Here is a 22,353-nt window from a genome sequence, read left to right on the forward strand (position 1 = left end):
CTTTCTTCTCTCGTCAGCTCATGGACGTGACAGAATGTCGCAGCCCAAACCTGAAGCGCAGAGCGAAGAGGCAGAGGAGAACCACAGGGAGGAAGAATTCGGCCCGTCGTGGAGAGTGCGGGCACCAGCGGGGAGCGTGGGTCGTCTGTGGGGTCGGGGAGTTCCATGGCGAGACGCGCCTGGACTGGGATACGACCCGTCTGACTCTCGCATCTGACTGGGTAAGCGTGGGGCTGAGGCATAATGTCACCAGACGGTACCAGTAAGTGGTGCAGTAAGCGGTCGCCACATGGTCCGGAACTGCCTCCCTGCGTGGGGCAGGCAGCGACACAGGAAGCGTCAGAGGGGATGTACATAAACCTGGAAGGATCAGCCCTGGCTTTTGTGTGCAGGTTGGAGGGACTAAGGCCGCCATGCGGAGCCAGCCAAAGGGTCCGGGTCCTCCCTCCACCCCACGTCCTCCACTGATGTTGCTGCTTGGGCTCCGAGGATGTAGAGGGGAGGGGGGCCTTCATGCTTGTTTCGTTTGTGTATTAATAAATCATGGTTCTCAGTATGTGCTTCCTTCCACCGTCAGCTCTCGGACATGACAATGTCGTAGCCCAAACCTGAAGAGGCAGAGGAGAACCACAGGGAAGAAGAATTTGGCCAGTCGTGGAGAGTGTGGGCACCAACGGGTCACCTTTGGGGTCGGGGTGTTCCACGGCGAGACGCACCAGGACTGGGATACGACCCGTCTGACTCTCACATCTGACTAGGTCAGCGTGGGGCTGAGGCACAGCCTTGTGGTAACAGGGGGACATTTAATGTGGATTGTGCAACTTATGAGTTGTTTTTAGTTTGCCACACGCCTGCAGGTCTGTTTCTGTTCTCCCCTAGTTTAGTTTAGTTTCCCCTGTTTCCCCTGTTTTTGGCCCTCATGCTTGTTTCGCTTGTGACAGATTAGTTTGATTGAAATAGTGATAGTCTGTTGCTCTTTCAGAAAAAGAAAAGCAATAAAATTCCCTCAGACAGCAATACAAATCTACAAGTTAAATTTGACAAGCACCACAACTACCATCCCCAAAGTAATCATTGGTGTGGATTTGATGTTATGTATTTTAGAGCTCATAATTAGGTGTTTAGGTTCTGTGAAGAAATTCAACCCAAAATGGAAAGAAACTGCTGTATAACCTAACACTATAATTTGAAAGCACTTTAGATGTTAAATATTGTGTCTGAAGATATAATGAATACAGAAACTGACTTTCATCTGCATTTCCTGCCAATTAACTGGCTTCACCCCTGAGTACTGACCCAGAGGGAATCACCTTTAATGACATATTTCTTTTCAAGTGTTAGGCACTCTCAACTGCATTTACATCTGACATTGGTGAAGTCTTCCTCTGACAATGGCATCATGGTCAGTAGATGTGCCTTAAGCTGTGTCCCAAATGGGTTACAGTCACAATTCCAAAAATGAAAGAAGGCCTTTCAGATTTAACAAAATGATTTTATTAATGTTTTAAATGTTTTTAATATTCATAATACAAGCAGAGGATACATTAAATGTAAGATATCATTTTTCTGTTTATGCTATGTATAAAAGAACTATGCTAGTGTGATGCTTGTGAAATTTTATTTATGTGAAGAAAATGTGTTCAGAAAATGGGGAAAATGGGAAGGAATGCTGCCAGAACGCTGTTCTTTTTTTACTCATATGAATATGACGTGTTGAATGTTTAATCACTTCAAAAACCCAGACCAGTAGAAAAATCCGGTCAACCATGTTCAGGGAAAAGAGGAGATCTGGTCACTCTAACTTAGCGGTGCAACACAACTTATTTATCAACTTAATTTGAGTGACAAGCATTACGAGATCACAATAATCTTCATATTTTGAACCACAAACAATGGATAAAAATAAAATATACTTAAATTATAATTTATTTTCTAAAGCCACAGGGAGCTGCAGCATAAGGGTGAAAGAGCCATGGGTTGGTGACCCCTGGTATAGGGACAAATGGCGTATTATTTAATGGTCATGACTACTTATAAATTTGTATACATAAATGACAATTGTGTACTTCAATACCTATTGTCAATTTTTCACTGACCCTATATGCATGAACTGTAAAGTAAAGTTTATTTTTATAGTACCTTTCATAAACAGTAATTCAACCAAATTCAAACCAAAATACTAACAGATGGAATATTAAATGCAAGAAAAAACATTACCGATGCAAAAGCATGTGTCAACTGTGTCATAAACGTTTTATATGGAGACAGAAATAATCCTCTGACACTGATTAGACTTTTCAGGCACAGCTACTTTAATTTTGTGTACATACCTTCTGTGGCCTTCATTGATCATGTTTGCCGACTGCTCTTTTACTCTGTTTGAAAAGTGTGTATAGTTTTTCAAATGATTCAATGTGAAAGCTGAATATAGCCACATGAATTTGACCAAAAGGTGCAAAACACCACATTCTTCTCCACAGTTCAAAACACCTTCTAAAGACATTGTTCAATGCCAGCCCACTAAACCACAGCATGCTTTAACACAATGCAGATTGGATACCTTTCTAGCTAGGATCAGGGTTGCAATGTCTCTGCCAAATTAAAGTTCATACGGAAACTCACAAACAGAGGACAAACAAAACTGATATTTATTTCCAACCAGGCTCCAACAGCTGGAGGAGACATCTGCTTCATTTTTCGTGGGCAAATTTGCACGTCTTTCATCTCGCGTGAAAGAAACATGAACGTAGCAGACGGCAGCATGGTGGATGTTTTCTCCATAGCCCTCCAACCAGCCCTCCTCAATCATTACTCAGGAACACAAGTGTTGAAATACACACCTGCATTTTCAACAGAGTAAAGACGTGTTTATGCTTGCAGATAATTTATCATTCACAGCACATTCTTCTGCATCAGATTTGGTTGCTATTATATGGAGTTTTAGAGGACTATTTCTCTACAGTGCTCTTAATTATAAAAAATCATTCCTAAATAACCCAATTTTCATTCATCTGCAGATTTTGTAAACTGTGTTTCCTGAGATTTCAGGCTAAATTTGATTGAAAAGAGCTCATATATGTTAGCGGAAGAACCTGAAACCTGAATGGTGAAACTTACAAGAGGCAGAAAAGCCCTTATAGCTAGAGACAATCCCAGTAAAGACTCTAAAAAACAGTCTGGATAAGATTAACCACAGACGCCCTCAAGGGACATCTCCAAATGTTTCCTCTGACCTCAATCCCGAGTGATAACCAAACACTACATTCCAGGAGGTGACCCACTGCAAAAACAACAGCACATCATATCAGTAAAAATGTCTTTATAGCGTCACATCAGGTTTGAAATACGTGAGGGTAATAGAGTCTATGGTGAAGGCAGTGTGTTTCCATAACTTCATATCAGAATCTGTGTGTGATAAGTCAGGTATATGCAGATATACAGTGTTATGGGACGGCTGAGGTGGACATCAATCAACATTAAAATGTTGTTCATGCAAAGAAAATACACTGCTCAAAAATGTAAGTAAAAAAAGTTAAATATCCTAGATCTGAATGAATTAAATGTTCTCATTAATTCATGACCCACGGAGGTCTGTACTCAAAATGACAAGTCATACTCAAAATGACAAACACTACATGCTGATCCTTAAAACAAGTCAAAATGAGGCTCAGTAGTGTATGTGGCCTCCACATGCTTGTATGACCTTCCTGGGCATGATCCCAGTGAGGTCATATGCCTAAGATGCCCAATGCCTGGGCATGATCCTGAATAGGTGGTGGATGGTCTCCTGAGGGACCTCCTCCCAGACCTGGACTAAATGCATCCGCCAAGTCCTGGACAGTCTGTGGTGCAACGGGGTTTTGGTGGATGGAGCGAGACATGACGTCCCAGATGCGCTCAATTCGATTCAGGTCTGTGGAATGGGCGGGCTGGTCCATAGCATCAGTGCCTTCATCTTACAGGAACTGCTGACACTCCAACCACATGAGGTCTAGCATTGTCTTGCATTAGGAGGAACCCACGGCCAACCGCACCAGCACAGAAGTAGGTTTAACTTGGTGTTACGTTGTGTTGTTTAAGTGTCCTCTTTATTTTTTTGACGTGACAAATGTTTAATCACCAAGATAAGTCTATAAACCCGGTTGGACATGTTCAGGGAAAAAGAGTACACCACAATTTAGCGGAGCTATGCTAACTCTACACAATTTACTTAGTCAACATATGCAAATCATATGCAAAAATATTGCAAACAACTGTTTACTCACCTCAAGAGGAGTCAGATTTTGAACAAACTGATTAACAGCTCTGGTAGGGGTGGCGAGGCAGGGTGGCAGGCAAATGGTATTTGTGACAGATATTTTGAGTGGCACAAATTAAGCACATTGCATTTGAATGCTACAAGGTCACAATAATCTTCAATTATTATTTTTTTTCAGAGCCACATTGAAAGGATGAAAGAGACACATGCAGTTCCAGAGCCCCTTGTTGCCGAGCCCTGAATTAGACCAAAGCACAGACTTCCAACATTTACCTTTTAAATGTTCATGGGCAAAGCTCAGTCAGCCTCTGATGTGCTGCTCTTTGAGTAAAGGGGTTCTTCTGGGACAATGCACAACACAATGAAAAAGCCCTCACAACTGTGTTCCTTGAAACATTGACTCCAGAAGAGGCCAGGTCAGCAACATCTTGGCAGATGTCGGGGGCTCTTGCCCTTACAGCCATGGACAGGATGGTTTCATCCAGAATTTATCTCTCTACTTGGCAACTATGGATGGTACAGCAGTTATAGACAATATAAATCACTTGGTGATGGCAGTGAAGCCTCCTGGAGCTGAGCAAAAAAATAATGCTGTGTCTTTGGCATGGTGAGTAGGAGGGTAGGGGTATTAGTAACCTAGTGGGTAACACACTTGCCTATGAACCAGAAAACCCAGGTTCAAATACCACTTATTAACATTGTGTGCCTAAGCAACACACTTAACCCTGGGTTGGTCCAGGGTTGTAACTAATGTCCATGCAACTACTGATTGTAAGTCACTCTGAATAAGGGCATCTGATAAATGCTGTAAATGTAAATGAGTAACAGTAGTCTCTCTCATGTGTTCAAGTGCCCTGTTCCTTGGAGTCTTTTTATGTGCATTGAATGTTGATAGCAAGCCAATTGACTGCACAGATGTGGTTTCCAATCTGATTGGTTAATTACTGTATGTGTGTTTTGAAAGTGAACATTCATGTGGGGCTAATTTTTTGACCACCCCATTTTACTATAAAAAGCCTAAGAATGTATTTTATATTAGACAATGTACTAAATAGCACTGGTGAATGATTAATTATATAAACGTTCATCAATGCTGCAAACATTGGGAAGTTTAGGAAAATGTTCCATAATTCCTTCAACCGTATCAGTTCAACAAAATACCAAATTCCTCACACCGTTTAGTTATACATACATATGTAGTCATATGCACAGGTTATCACAAAAGGGTGTTCTTTACTTCCAATACATTATATGCCAGTCCTAAATTATTTACATTTACATTACATTTACATTTACAGCATTTATCAGATGCCCTTATCCAGAGCGACTTACAATCAGTTGTTACAGGGACAGTCCCCCCTTAAAGAAAATATTTGTATTATGGTTTATGCCAGGTAATTAAAAAAATTTTCATTTTAAAAATAAATGCTGAAATCAGTTAATTTCCAGTTCACCTCTAGTGCCTTCCATCAGATCTTCTAAGTAGGCTACTATTTTACATCTTAGACAGTCAAACTACATCAGTGAACAATGCTGATTTATAGCTTATAAGTGTATCCCTCCAATGAAGGACCTCCTACTTCTTGTAATTAATTATTGGGGTTATAATATGCTGTGTGTCTGTAACAATCTTCCCAGTCATTCAGCGTCAGCTGGGCACAATTAACTGTCCCGGTGCTCTGAGTGCAGGCCACGCCCCTTCCTTATTCACTGCATCTAACTCTATACATCCCTCACATGCACACTTCACCCTCCTACCATTCAGAAAAAGGCACCAAAGCATTCGGGCCCTCACTATCAGACTATGCAACAGCTTCATCACACAGGCCTGAACACTCAGGGACTTTCCACTCTGGACTGACACACACTTGCACTTCCTCTGTTATTTTGTAATATTATCTATCTGTAATATTAGCTATCATTGCATCGTTCCATTTTGCACAGCAAAATTTCTACTATTTTACTTTGCACATTTATTATTAATTTGTCTATCTCATTGTTGTCTAAATGTTTTAGTTAAATGCTACTCTTGCACTGCCTGTGTCCCCTGTTTGCACATGTAGCCTAGTCTGTGTCGCACATGTGCACACATGAAGGTGCATTTATGTCAGTCATGTGAGTCATCTTTCTTGTAGAGTGTAAATAATTATTAAAAAGTACAATTGTCACATCTATCCACACATTTATCTCTATACAAAATAAAAATAATTATATTGGCATGGCAGTTAGCTTCATGATCTCACGAACTGTGGGTTTGAATTCTGGCGCTGGCAGTGTGTGTTGAGTTTGCATGCTCTCCCCTTGTCCTTCAGGTTCTCCGGTTCCCTCCCGCTGTTCAAAAGCATGTTCACTAGGTGAACTGGCGACCTTAAAATGTCTGTAGGTCTGTGTGTGAATGTGTGTGCCTGGCAATGCTCTGGTGCTTTGCTAGTGCATGCACCCTTATGTCACAAAATGGGGCAGTGGTGGCCTAGCGGTTAAGGAAGTGGCCCTGTAATCAGAAGGTTGCTGGTTCGAATCCTGATCCGCCAAGGTTCCACAGAGCAAGGGATCACAATCATTTGACACCATGATATTGAGTTCTGTTTGGCTACTTCCTACATATCTTAGACTCCCCTTCGATTCACTTTGCATAAGTGGGTACATGACGCATGTACATGGCCATAATGGCAGGGTCTTTTTTTAACCTCTTTTATTAACTTTGGTCAGAGTGGTTCTTTCAGTCCTCAGGGTGCCGTAGAAAGGAGGAAATCTTATGTTGGTCACACACATTCCACCCAAGTCACATATACATTGTGCCTCTGCCCACACTCAGGTTTGCCACAAACTCAGTTGTCGACACACGATACAAAACTCTAAAAGTAGCACCAACTCATGGGTCTCAGTCAAGGGGATGAGGGAGTGGCTTGGACAAAATAAAATTAATCCAACATCATTGGCAGCTATGGTAAATATATTTGTCCCCTTTTATACATTAAGCTTAAAAAGACTCTTCACATGGGGCCTTATATACTATGAGCTGACTCACCGCTCACAGAAGAGTCGTTAATGAGCATATGAGCACATACAGTGGGGCAAAAAAGTATTTGGCAACCTTTGTTACTGTGGGTCCCAGTTCCCCCTGTATAGTTCTGAGCTGTTTCCTCACTGTTCTCAAGATCATTGGTATCCCACGACATGAGATTTTGCATGGAGCCCCAGGTCAAAGGAGATTAATCTTGTCAGTAATCTTGTATTTATTCCATTTTCAAATAATTGCTCCAATAGTTGAACTCTTCTCACCAAGTTGCTTGCCTATTGTAGATTGGCTAATCCCAGTATTGTGCAGGAATACAATCTTGTCCCTGGTGTCCTTAGACAGCTCTCTGGTCTTGGCCATTGTCGAGGTTGGAGTCTGACCGTTTGAAGGTGTGTACTGGTGTCTTTTATACCGATAATGAGTTCAAACAGGTGCCATCAATACAGTTAAAGATAGAAGGGCCATAATTCTTGCTTGTTTGTGGGTGCTAAACTTATTTGTACCATACACAAATACATTCTTTTAAAAGTCATAATTATCATATAATTATGTGATTTCCTGGCTTTTTTTTCCGATTCTGTCTCTCACTGTCGAAGTGTACCTATAAAGAAATTTACAGACCTCTCTCATTTTTTTAAGGTGGACAACTTGCAAAATCTGTGTCTGACAAATAGATTTTTGCCCCACAGTACACGTGCAGTCCTGGCCATTATGGCTGCAGCCTGTACAGCAAATTGCATATGTTCATTACCTTCTGCACAATTGATAACAGGTGACCCCAGGCTCACCTCGGCTGTGGGCCTACGAATGCCCACAAAAGATAACGGCTGAACAAACTCAAAACTATCAAACTTTTTCATGGAAATTGTTAAAAATGGTTAAGAATGAATGAATATTCCCACAAACACAAGAAAGACATTCATACATCACTGCTACATCCTAGTGCTGGAAATGTTCCTTATATATACACAGTTACGTAAGCCACACCAAGCAAGAACTGTGCAAGGACACAATGTGCACTAGACTACACATGAAGTACAACACATGATTACTTGTCAATATTTATGTAATGTTATACAAATTATTGTGTATGGGGAGTGTACACAAATGGTCCCAAGGACAGCATTCATGTTTAAGCATGTGATATATGGACAGGAAAGTGTCCTCCCAACTGACTGTGTATGAGCTCCCATGGTAAAACATAATCAAAGTTCATGTTCTGGGTTTTTATAAATAGGCCTAGATGGGTAGTGAGTTAATAAAATGGGAATGGTTGGTGATATTAATGTCCTGTTTGTGGCACATTAGTATATGTGAGGGGGCAAACTTTTCAAGATGGGTGGTGACCATAGTGGCCATTTTGAAGTCGGCCATTGGATCCAACTTTTGTTTTTTCAATAGGAAGAGGGTCATGTGTGAAGAATGAAGACTAGATAAGGAGGGAGGGATAAGGAGGGAGGGATACAAACCTAAGAGCTGGCTTTTTATGGGCAGTGGTGGCCTAGCGGTTAAGGAAGCGGCCTTGTAATCAGAAGGTTCCGCCAAGGTACTACTGAGGTGCCACTGAGCAAAGCACCGTCCCCACACACTGCTCCCTGCGCACCTGTCATTTCTGATCACTGATCAGAAAAGCAGATCACACATTTCATTGTGTGCACCATGTGCTGTGCTGCAGTGTTTTACAATGACAATCACTTCACTTTCACTTTTAAAAGTTGCATCTAATGTGATGATGAAGTGGGGTTATGAGATGCATGGTGCTCTACTTGACACATTTTAATTCAGAGACATAGTTGTCTATGTCAGCCAATATAATATGACAGACATGGGCAAACAAGAGAATGAAAGCAGTAAAAACAGCCATGGGGTCCATCATGTCAGTGTGTTAACTTAGAAGGCAAATGGACAAAAGCCTTAAACAAAACCAAAATCAGCACTGTAGGTGGAGACATCTAAAAATACAGACACAAAAAGGGTGGGGCAGTGGTGGCCTAGCGGTTAAGGAAGCGGCCCCGTAATCAGAAGGTTGCCGGTTCGAATCCCGATCCGCCAAGGTGCCACTGAGGTGCCACTGAGCAAAGCACCGTCCCCACACACTGCTCCCCGGGCGCCGGTCATGGCTGCCTACTGCTCACTCAGGGTGATGGGTTAAATGCAGAGGACAAATTTCACTGTGTGCACTGTGTGCTGTGCTGCTGTGTATCACATGTGACAATCACTTCACTTTATTATTATTATTATTAGAAAATGTACAGTGTAGACACATAAATAATCTATAAGATTGAGTCAATTCAAACAGATTTAAATAAAGCAGAGGCATGAGCATCTCTTATAATGACTGTAAGACATTAGGAATAATCATTCAATTCAGTTTTCATAAATGTCAGTGGTTTGTGTTGGATCAGTCGGACCTTTAGAGACACAACATAAGGACAGTCTCATAAACACTTGATTTTGCAACACACTCACACTCCCATTGCATCGAATACCGATGAATGATCAGAGCCCTTTGGCATAGTTCAGACACAGAGGGTTGTCGATTAAATCCAATGCAGTCCCATTCGCATTGCGCTGTTAAGCGCTTCAATATTGCACTCCAGCTGCCCACTTCATTTCAGTATTAACCCGACCCAACTTTCATTGCACAGAAATGACCAGAGTAGCGACATGCAGAGAATCAAAACACAGAGACCCTGGACACTGGACATGAAAAGGGCTAAAGTCCTAACAACTGATAAAAATGTCAAATACTTTACTGAATAAATCCATACTAAATGAAAGGGAAGTGATTGTCATTCTGATGTAGTGCTGCACGATTTGGGGAAAAAGACATATTGCGATTATTGAGATCAATATTGTGATATGCGATATGATAAAGGACACTTGCTTGTATATCAATGAAGAGTCGCATACTAATAGTGAAATGTTTAATTTCAAAGTGAAACATACAAACTACTTTTAACAACCTGAAATGCCCAGTGCTTTCGAAATACAATATTCTACAAAATTAAATAAATCACAAAAAACTCTTTTACATTACTGTCGAACGACAAACCCTGTTAAGGCTAAACAACTGTTTTGATGATATTTGGCCATTATAAAATCCCGTATTATAGTTCTTACGTTTAACCAAAACGTTGTTTGGGCGCTGACTTGAACACAGGGATGCATAGCTTTGCTAGCTTAGCCTAGCTTAGCAATAGCTGAGCCTCGCCCTGGGTGATCCACCTTCTTGAGTTCCCCTGCCAAGTATATCAGACAAATATCAAATGCAGTAGCTGTTGTACACATCTACTAGATGTTGTCAAATTCTTTTAACTGTATTTTTATATTTATATTTAGAAAGAAGACCACAGGGGAGTTTTATGAACTGCTTGTAGATGAAGTTCCATAATTACAACTTTACACACAAAGCAGGAAGCTGAAAGGCGTCTTTTCTCTCTGATTATGCGCCTTGTGATTTGTGGAAGCCCCTGGAAGTAAGAGTAAAAAGACCTAATTGGCTCATTGGCTGAAACCCGGGCTCATGGCCATTGAGTTAACAGAGTTAACTGCTCCCTCGTCTTCCTGAGTGCTTCAAGTCATTTAAACACACATTATTAACTTTTTTTGGTTCCAAACCAAAGAAAAAATCTATAGAAGAGATCATCTCTCTGTATCTCTCATGCAAGTGCGGTGATAGGTTAAAGGTGCCCTATCATGAAATCACTTTGTGTCACATGGTTTGACATGGCGGGACAGGTGATCTGGAACGATGGCTGGACGTGACGATAAAGAAGGATGCATATGCACGACATCACGAAACAGAGTTTTAATATATGATGAACAGGACAGGGAAGACAGCGGTGAACAGACACGAACAGGGCAACTTTATACAATCTTACACAGGTAAACACAATCAGGAAACATTACACAAGACGAACATGATACCGGACCTGGAGTAATCCCTTCCGGACCGGATCAAGACACTTTGAAAGATTATTTAACATTAATATGAGTTCAGCTAGCCTGTCTATGGTCCTGCAGTGGCAAAAAATGGCGATAGGTGTAAAGAGTGCTTTTGATCATTCTGTTTTGCACTGCAGCTGAACGCTGCCCCCTCGAGCCCTGTGCCTCATGTACTGTTTTATGCTGTATGTTCTTGTACTCTTATGTTTTTATATCTTGTACTGTCACTTTGTATGCAGCTTCATGGACTTGCTGACAATTTTTGTTTGGCAATAAATGGTCTTGAACGCAAGAAAAAAGCCTGGTGCCAGACGTCTGTGTGAACGAATCCTTAACTCTCATCTCATGGCCTTTTTTTAAAAACATAATGTGAAGTGATGTCGAACCTCCAATCTCCTGTTTGACTTTATGCTACCAACAGAAGAGCAGAGTGAACATGAAGAGTGTTGTTCTGAGAGATCCTTACCAAGGTGAATGATTTTCACACAATGTAAACACGTAACAAATTCTTTATTTGATGTCAGGCCCAAGCCTGTGTAAATGAGGAGGATTACATCGAGAAGGGCACCCGGTATGAAACCTTTGCCAGGTCAGTTGTGTGGACCACCAGACTGGCTGATCCGCTGTGGTGACCCCTAATGGGAGAAGCAGGTGGCAGATGTATGCATACAGCTTGTCAGTTTTCAGTATAGAGGAACTCAATCAGACATCAAATGACTCTTGTACACTGGTTATGTAAGACAAGGACCTTGTGACCCATGTGTTTCATAAATACAACTTATAATCTTTTGTTGAAGAACAAACAAATAAGAAACTAATCATGAATTGTAACATTTGGTGTCACCAATATCTTATCAGCAAGAAAAAATCAGTGGAGGAGGGAGACACCAAATGTCTGCTGACTTTAGTCATAACATTCATAAGATGGTGCATCCAGATAGTGCATAACAAAGTGTTCCAAAGATGAGAGAAGTCAGGGTAATGTCAGGTTTTGCAAATGAACAAAAATGCTCTGTGTCAGTTGTAGAGGACTGTCAGCACATTAGGTGTGGCGCCTGGCAGAAAGAAAGGAGCTGGAGAAAGGGGAGGTGAAGGCACAATGAAAACTGCTGAAATTGTGTAGCACAGGCAATTGCTCCATACTCACACCCTGTCTTTCCTCATCTCCTTGTTTGTTCTCGGCAAACGGGGCAGGGGGACTCTGTGGACGAGTGTGTCCAATAGACAGGGGAGCTCATTAACGGTCTTTTGTGTTCTGAGAGCTTCTGGACACCAGGGAGCAGTAAAAACAACGTCCTGCCCATTATCAGAACTCAAACACACAGAGAACAGCTAATAAAGACAAGCAACAACTTTAAACCCCGAAGATTAATGGATGGAAAAACAGAGAGGGAAATAAGGGAATAGTTATTTATTACCATCTAAGACCACAATTTCATTTCACACGCATTCATAAAACTAAGCTTGCTCAATAACTTATACAAACTTTCAAAATAACTTTGGTGCCATCCGAGGTTGGATTCCTATATTCTAATACACTTCCTTTATAACTCAATTCCATTGAGTTAATTTCAGTTCACTTAAACTTAACAGAGAAATGGTTTTATAATGTTTTTTAGAATAAATATACTATTGACAACTGTACCTTTTATGACCCATGGTTATAAGAAAGTGTGTTTGTGTCTGTGAGAGTGAGAACTTTTAAAGTGTGTTTTATTAGTCAGCTGAAACTACAACTACTTAATGCACAGCCTGTTTGAAAAGTTTTAAAAGGTCAAACAAAACACAGGCTGCACTGTTCACCCAGGTTCATTTCCAACACACACAAGCCACACCCACACAGAAAACCATATTCCCATGCCTCTTCCACTGTCTGAGGCTATTCATGGAATAATGTGACATTTCAGAGGCTAATTAAAGATCAGCTTTCTGTAGCAGTCGACATCACCGGCAGTCAGCAGACGCAGAGAAAAAGTAAGACCACCGGCTCTTAAAACCATAAGCAACAATACTAGCTATTCAATTATATAGTGGGAAAAAAAACCCACAAAAAACACTTTCAAAAAAACAAACAAAGGAAGCGGCCCCATAATCAGAAGGTTGCTGGTTCTAATCCCGATCTGCCAAGGTGCCACTGAGGTGCCACTGAGCAAAGCACCGTCCCCACACACTGCTCCCCGGGTGCCTGTCATGGCTGCCCATTGTTCACTCAGGGTGATGGGTTAAATGCAGAGAACAAATTTCACTGTGTGCACCATGTGCTGTGCTGCTGTGTATCACATGTGACAATCACTTCACTTCTTTTTTTTTTTTTTATAAATGATTGTTTGTGAGTGTACATTTGTTATGTGTAAGAGAGAGACTTTGTGAATGGTCACACCATATCCACAGTCAATCACATTGTGAATATATAATGATGTGCCACACCATCTCCCAGACAACATCACAGCTACACACAAGCTGATTCGACTGCTGGTATTACTTGTGTGGTAATAGTCTAGTGGGTAACACATCCACCTATGAACCAGAAGACCACAAACTCACAGGTTCAAACCCCACTTACTACCATTGTGTCCTTGAACAAGATACTTAGCCCTGAGTGTCTCCGGGGGGACTGTCCCTGTAACTCTGGATAAGGCTGTCTGATAAATTCAGTTCACCCAAACATTGCTTATAGTTTGTGTAAATATTATAAATAAAATAAAAACAATAAAATAGTAAATAGTAAAGCAAGCCTATAATCTGTCTGTAATCTGCCAGTCACTGTGCATGAACAGGGTATACTAAATGCTGCATGCGTCAGTGCCCAATCCGGACCACTTGCCCAACCGGTTCAGTGTTTGGGTACAGACAGCGCGTATGGAGATGACCAGGGGCAGTCCTAGCCTGTGCAAAAAAAAGTCATTCGAATTTTAAAAATCACAAAAATAAAATCTTGGTATCCTGAAGGGAATGCATCATAAAATATGAATAAGCATAGTGTTATTTTCTGACAATATTTTTTATGTAAACACCCACCTTACGGGTGTAACATTCAGTAGAATTGTTCGGATATTGTTTTATCTGGTATACAGTTATGCTACAGCGGGGAAAATAAGTATTTGACACATCAGCATTTTTATCAGTAAGGGGATTTCTAAGTGGGCTATTGACACAAAATTTCCACCAGATGTTGCCCTCAAGCCAAATATTGAATTCATACAAAGATATCAGGACATTTAAGTATACAAGTTGAGTCATAATAAATAAAGTGAAATGACACAGGGAACACACTTTATTTAATACTTTAAAAGCCTTTGTTGGTGATTACAGCTTCTAGACGCCTCTTGTATGGAGAGACCAGTCGTCTGCATTGCTCAGGAGTGATTCTGGCCCATTCTTCCACACAAACGGTCTTTAAATCTTGAAGGTGCCTTGGGCCTCTTTTATGAACTTTGATCTTCAGTTCTCTCCATAGATTTTCTATGGGATTTAGGTCAGGTGATTGACTGGGTCATTCAAGCAACTCTATTTTCTTTCTTTGAAACCACTTTATTGTTTTCATTGGCCTTGTGTTTGGGATCATTGTCTTGCTGAAATTTTTATCCAGAATGTCCCGGTACATCTCTCCATTCATCCTGCCTTCAATAATATGAAGTCTGATAGTACCCATTGCTGAAAAGCAGCCCCAAACCATGATGCTTCCACCCCCAAACTTAACTGTTGGTACGGTGTACTTGGGGTGGTGGGCAGTGCCATTTCTTCTCCAAACATGGTGTGTAGAACGACAGCCAAAAAGTTAAATTTTGCTTTCATCTGACCATAACTATAGCCTCCCAGTAATCCACAGGCTTCTCCAAATGCTGTTTCGCAAACGTTAACCGAGCCTCAACGTGCTTTTTGTTCAGTCTTGAGTGGTGAGCATGCATGGATGCCATGGTGGTTCAGCGCATTGCTTATAGTTTTCTTTGAAACAACAGTACCTGCTGATGCAAGGTCTTCCTGAAGTTCTGCCCGAGTGGTTCTTGACTCTTGGAGAACTCTCCTGATTATTCTTTGGACTCCTCGGAAAGGGATCTTACGTGGAGCACCTGATCGTGGCAGGATTATGGTGAACTGATGCTCTTTCCATTTCCGGATAATGGCCCCCTCAGTGCTCACAGGAACATTCAGCATTCTGGAAATGCGGCTATAAAGCATTCCCATCAGAATACTTTTCAACAATAAGGTTACGAAGATGAAGTCATGAAGTCTTTCCTGTGTGCCTGCTGGGTAATTAGAAGGCTTTATAGGCCATCAATTATTACTAAATCAGCTAATACCAATGAGTACTGATAGGGGGCATAGTACTCTCTCAATACTGCCAGATTTCAGGTGATCTCCTGGCTTTCTATGCCATTTTGCACCTTGTTATCTTCATGTGTTTAATACTTATTCCCTATGTCATTTCACTTTATTAGAATGACTCAACTTACATCACATTAATTACTTTGCACTCCACAGTCAAGGAAAAAAACGAAGATTTCTTTGTATGAATTCAATATTTGGCTTGAGGGCAACATCTGGTGGAAATTTTGTCTCAATAGCCCACTTAGAAATCCCCTAACTGATAAAAACGCTGATGTGTCAAATACTTATTTTCCCGCTGTATAAGTTGCTATATGTATCTGTATGAAATGTTTATTATACAATTTTCAGCTGCAGTGCCTTTGCTAAGGACACATGTTACCCTTTCAAAAACAGTTACATTTTAATTTACTTATCAAATTATATACTGAAATGTATACTGTACTGTCTATTGTTAAATTTATATCGCAATATGAATTTTATGCCATATTGCACAGCCCTAGCTGAGAGGACAGAAATCAAATCAAGTGTCTCTGTAATGTATTTGCTATATAATGTTAGGCTATATAATGTTCATTGATATGTGTAATTGTACATTTTTGCATTCTGTTGGAACAGTTGAAGCATTAGATTGGTTGGAATAAACATATTTATTACCTATTTTATAAATACAGAACAATACAGTTATATAATGTTCAATGATGGTACAATTATTGTACACAACGATACATACATTTGAAAAACACTTGTTTATCATAATCTTATAATATTGACAGCAATATTAATGAGATTTATATTGATCTTTACTGGTAAGGTTTTTTTGCCCCCATATTGCTCAGCCAAACATAGATGCATTACAAATCTAAATCATGGTCACACTAATGGCATTAACTCAATATGAAGATCCCCAGGTCTTTGGTTTCCAAAACTTGACAAGATTTTCCACTGTTACAGAACCCCAACCCCCAAACCCCTCAGCCCCAGACTCCACACGTTTTCACAGCACCCTCCCCAACCTTAAGAGATTATAAACCAACATTCCCTGTCCTCTCCCTCTGTGCTCACTCCCATTCCCTCTCCATCCCCCCATTTCAGCCAAAACACTCATCTGCTTTCCTCTGTCATTCTCTCAGTAGGACAGATGCTTTCCATTAGAACATGTTCTCTAAAAGCCTATGAGCACAACAGCTGAGGAACCAGGATCAACTCAACCTTTCATCCAATTGCAAAAAATTCACCCTGCCTGCTTGACTCAAGGGTCAATTTTACTGTTGCACATATTTTGTAAATAATAATCCATAAAGTATGCCATCAGTTTAAAAACAAAACAAACTATATATGCTTATTCCCAAAGTTGTCATATTACAACAGGAAATGTTTTATTCCTTATTATTATACTAGGCCACTGTATTTTTTATTAAATTCTAATGTAATCTACAATTCTTTTTTTCAAATTCTGCCCAATCTGTGCTGTCTAGCATTTGGGAATTTAAGGGTAGAAACTGTCAAGCATTTTAATCACCAATGATGAGAAAGGATTAAGGGAAGGCGTTCATTAGCGCAAATCCCTCAGTCAAGTTATGAAGATTCCCATCACACCCCTTTCATTTGAGGCTTCATGAGCTTTAAAAGATTTTTTCAGAACGCGATCTGCGTCTGCCTTCTAGTGAAATTAAAGTGCCTAAGACTCTCGTGCCAAAAGCCATGTCTCCACCATGCAATCTCATCTTTGCCTAAAGTGGTAAATTTCTGGCATCAGTAGCAGAGTCACTAGCCCGACACGCCCAGCCGTGCTGCCAGGTAGGCATCTGCTCTAACTACACATGTCCAGACAAATTTGCTCGAATAGTTTCCCAAAAGCACTAAACTCCCCCTTAGATGACACAAAAGAGTATCGGATAAAAATGTTGGCATGGAACCTTGTTATTACAAGCTAGTTACAGCAAATTCTGCTTCATGTGACTCACGGGAAACAAATCCCTATCATGAAATGAAATGCCAAAGTGTCCCAGCACACTCATGGCTAAATACTCTGAAGGATATATGTGTCTTTCAGTTACTTCAATTATATCATATTCAGGAAAAAAGGTTTGTGCCACCAGGTATGTCTTTTATATATTTATTCTGAAAGATAAATATAGTGGCGATATAATGTTTCTGGCACAATGCCCTGCTCTGCTTCAAGACTTGCAATATATGAATTAAGAAAGCAAAAACAGCAGCAAGAATGCGATGGATGCATATTTCCTGGTGGTTTTTGTACTGGCCAACATTGTGTAACTCTGTGGCATTTTATTATTTATTTTATTAAAAATGCTTAGAGAGAACGAAATAACTGGCAACAACATTTTTCCTGCCCCCAGATCCACTTTATGATGATGTTTGGAGTTGAAAATTGCTGTGTTATGCCGGTCTTGCTAAACTAATGAGCTCATGTTAACTCTCCTTGCCATATATGACCTGACCGTCCTCTCACTCCCCCTCCCCACCCACCTTCTTCCTGTACAATCATTCGCACCACAAAACAAAGCCTTCTATTTGACCCGCCATGTGATGAGGGGATGGTGGAGTCTGACAGAGTCACAAGTTCACCTGGATATGCATCGACTGAAACAAATCACACACACACTAGGAAAGTCCTAACCACAGGACTTCAGATGGGCCCATAAAGTTTAAGTACAGTTGCCACTAGACAAGCAACACAGTTCCTTTCATCAGAGTGGAGCTCAGCATTGTTAGTGCAGAGTTTTATACTGAACAGGCCACCTCAGCAGAGGACCACGGCTGTTAAAGTGAACAGATGGCACCTTAAAACAGACAAACGTGAACGTATGCGTTTATGTGTAAAACGCCAGGCTGCTTCAAATGTAATGGTGAAAAAAATCTACTCTCCTTACATCTTAGTTAGATCTCGTGTCTCAGATGTAGACATGCTCAGGGATTTTGTCGGCATACTAGGCCAGCAAGACACTTAACCCTGAGAGTCTCCAGGGGGACTGTCCCTGTAACTAGTGATTGTAAGTCACTCTGGATAAATGAAATAAATGTGACAGTGAACTGTTGCAATTTTTTGACCAATATGCACCCGAAGCACCCACAAACACACAGTGTGCCACCGATGTTCTCTTTAATTTCTTTGATCCCTTTTGCCGAGTTCAAAGCCTGTCACCCAAGGTTCAGAATCATGCATCTGCTCTGACCTGAGATCTTCTGTTACAGTGTGTGTTTGTGTGTGTGTGTGTAAGACTCCTTGTTTGAGTGCCACATCTGTTTTCTAGTCCAGGCCTGCTAGCCTAAGCCATCAACAGTAAATGAATGAAGAGACAGACCAAAACAGAAACATCCTTATATACATATATACCTTACAAACCAGAGCAGAACCTCAGACACACCTACACAAACACACACAGTATGAGGTCCACAAAGTCTGTTATAGTCCTACAGGGGGTATAGCAACAGGAGGTTAACTCAGCAAACAGCTCTGTAACTTCCATCTTTTTTCAGACAAGACCAGTCAATACAACTTACTGCACTTAACTGGTGCAGTGGTGGCCTAGCAGTTAATGAATCCCATAATCCCGATCCGCAAAGGTGCCACTGAGCAAAGCACCGTGCCCACACACTGCTCCCTGTGCGCCTGTCATGGCTGCTCACTGCTCACTCAGGGTCATGGTTAAAAGCAGAGGACCTATTTCGTGGTGTCACTGTGTGCTGTGTATCACAATTACAATGACTTCACTTTCACTTAATTACATCACATTAATTACTTTACACTCTACAGTCAAGGAAAAAACGAAGATTTCTAACTCACTTAATGTCATTAAAACCTCAGGAACCACCTCTTCAATAATTAATTCATGAATGGAACTAAGACATCGTGTCTGGAACTACAATGTTAAGGATTCAACAGACTAAATAGGCTCAAACCCCACTTACTACCATTGTGTCCCTGAGCAAGACACTTAACCCTAAATTGCTCCAGGGGGACTGTCCCCTGTAACTACTGATTGTAAGTCGCTCTGGATAAGGGCGTCTGATAAATGCCGTAAATGTAAATGTAAATAGTCTGAACAAGTTTCGTGTACACAGTCCGCCACATCCTGCTCATTGGTCAGCAGTCATTTTCCGTTCTGTAGAGATGTAGATCACCTATCACAAGTGTGATTTATTAATATTTTCCTTCTATCTTTAGTCCCGCATCGTTATTCTCTTCTGCTGTGAACGTTTATAGTAAAGTACAGTGGTAAGGAGCCTTTATACAGTGTGCCAGAGTACAACAGAAGTACGCAGTCACACACGTCCCAAAGTGATGTCATGTCAGCATGATGTAGTAAACACACACGCAGACATAATACATCAATTCTATACTATGCTGTGTGTGTGTGTGTGTGTGTGTGCGCGTGCGTGTACTCACTGTGCTGCGGTCCCTGTGGGTCAGTGCTCATTCTGATTCTGGACTGTGTGCCATCCTGCGTGTTCGCAGGCGTATGGGTCTGTGCTGTTTGCGCTGCTCCATTTGAGCGGGGAGCAGCCGGGGGTCTCAGGCTCCCCTCGCTCTCTGTTCTCATCAGTTTCTCTCCCGCGACGAGGGTCCGGGGACAACGTCCCACCGCAATGTCCCGTCTCGTGGAGGGCAGCCTGGACGCCCCACCAGCTACTGGAGGACGGGCAATACGAGAAGCTTTGGACATTTTTAACACACAATTCACGCTCCACGCAGGTCACAGACACACACACCGCATCTCATGCTCCTCACACACACTCCTCTCCTCTGGAGTCTGGAGTTTTCTCCCTGGGGAATATTCCTCCGATCCAGACACGTGGTGTTCCAGTCGGCTTCCAGACCTCTGCTCTTCTCCCCCTTGCGGTCTCTTACTTTGCAAGTCCTGACTGGTGCAGGTATCCCAGTGAGAGAGTAAGAGGGAAGGGGAGGGAGGAGGCGTAAAGAGGGAAGGGGTTAAATCACTCCCTCCTTCCTGAGAGCCTCCAGGGATGAGTGTGTGTGTGTGTGTGTGTTTGCCCAGTCATGGAGAGGTGGAGGGCAAACAAAGATAAGCTGTCGGCTCCGATGTGTCAGTGCATTCCAGCTCTCATCGTTCTGTCCCTCGCCCTCCTCGTCTTTCCTCCTGCCCAGTTTCAGGCAAGTTCAGTTTTCTGCACCGTGCACAATTCCTCTCTCTCGCTCTCTCGCTCTCTCGCTCTGGACGGCACCCAAGTGGAGAGAAAAATGCAAAGTGAAAAAGTGACAGACGGAGAGAAAAAAAAAACTGGTATTTGGTAAGACGATTTTTCCCCTCTTCTCTTCCCCTCTCTCTCGCTCGCTCTCTCTCTCACCCTCTTTCTTCCTCTGCCCCTTCAGGCACAACTCTCCATTTTCTCTACTGAACACATGCACTGAGCTGAAACCTCACACACACACACACACACACACAAGACTGGAGGTATTTATGGAGAATTACAGAGTGGAGGAGCGCAGAGATTACTGTAAGCATTTCGCTCGCTTTTGAGCTGGGCCACAGCAGCTGTTTACAGAGGTGTGTGTTCGTATGTGTGTTTGCACACACTTTTCACAGCAAAAAATGAAACATGTCATATATGAGTGATAGAGAGACAGGGTAGAAGAGAAAACATTCAGAGGAATGAGATCAAGGAGCACAGAGAAACTAAAACTTCAATGCCGCAGTGATTTTTCTTAAAGCACAAACACACACACACACACATACACACAAAAATCATTGCAGATTTATGTCTACTGCAGTTCCTCCATCTCAGACACCAGTGTGGTGCTGCTGGCAGTTAAGAAGACTCCCAGTAGAGAGAAGGCACCACAATCTGTTCCCAAAATGAAACTTGACCTGCTGTTCAACATCAGTCCCAAAAAGGACTTGTTTCCCGAAGAACGTCAATCTCAGACATTTATGAGGTAAAACCTGAGTTGAAATACAACAAACATCCCAAAGAACAGAAACCGGTGCAACTTAAACAAATCCCTTTTCATACAGAACACACACCATGAGAAGCAGGAAACACACCTCTCGTCCGCATGCTGCAGCATGTGTGTGCAAAAAAGCACCAGACTGGATTAAGCAAACACACACATAACCCTGACATACACACATCTCAGCCCCGCTCAATCACAGGATTACAGTCAATTTTTTTCCATTTTGATAATCATTTGAATATATAGGCTTTTAAAGAAGTTGTTCATAACCTCACTGAAGTTCATGTAAACAGAGATGTGGTGGAGAATTTGTTTCGGGGTGTTTTAAAATGAAGTGAAAAGCGAAAGCCATTGTTTTTGTCCTTGTGGAACCTTTGCGGCTCGGGATTCAAACCCACAACCCTTCGGTTACGAGTCTACTTCCTTACCTGCTAGGCCACCCCCAAGATTGTGCAATAAAGTTGCTTGGATGCAGCGCGTGAGGGTTATTGGCGCTGTATCATTGTGTCTTTGGTTCTTCTGAACATATGGTATTAAGCCAAATAAATGATATTAGGTCATGTGTGTCTTTGAGCAGTAATCAGGTTGTAGATTTTTGTAAAGATTGTCTAAATCTACACATCCATCTCAAATCCTGAACACAATCATTCTGCACTCCTCTATTCTGGTGGACGATTAAGGCGCCTGTAGACTAATTCCGGCCAACATAGGAACAGTTTCTTCACTCACGCCATCACACTCAGTAATAGCTGCTCATGTTACCATTATTACACCATGACCCACATACATACTACACTACTACTTTACTATAGTCTCACACATTCCATTGTCATCAAACATTATTGTTTGTTGCACTTTATG

General features: G+C 41.6%; 1 protein-coding gene across 10 annotated transcripts in view; it reads right to left on the bottom strand.

The window, feature by feature from the left end:
• Positions 1-20,716, bottom strand: part of kiaa1217 (KIAA1217 ortholog) — a 74,711-nt gene extending 53,995 nt beyond the window's left edge. For 3 of the 10 annotated variants that reach the window (XM_028964560.1, XM_028964570.1, XM_028964531.1), the window contains exon 1: positions 19,966-20,711. In XM_028964560.1, coding sequence (XP_028820393.1) covers positions 19,966-20,242 — 277 coding nt within the window. In that variant the 5' untranslated portion in view covers positions 20,243-20,711. Of the gene's footprint in view, positions 1-19,965 lie in introns of all 10 variants that reach the window. The other 7 variants (XM_028964551.1, XM_028964537.1, XM_028964618.1 and 4 more) reach the window with 5 other exon arrangements.
• Between the last annotated feature and the right edge of the window lie 1,637 nt (positions 20,717-22,353).

The sequence above is a fragment of the Denticeps clupeoides genome, chromosome 2 (assembly GCF_900700375.1).
Source record: "Denticeps clupeoides chromosome 2, fDenClu1.1, whole genome shotgun sequence".
In the NCBI taxonomy this organism is placed as follows: domain Eukaryota; kingdom Metazoa; phylum Chordata; class Actinopteri; order Clupeiformes; family Denticipitidae; genus Denticeps; species Denticeps clupeoides.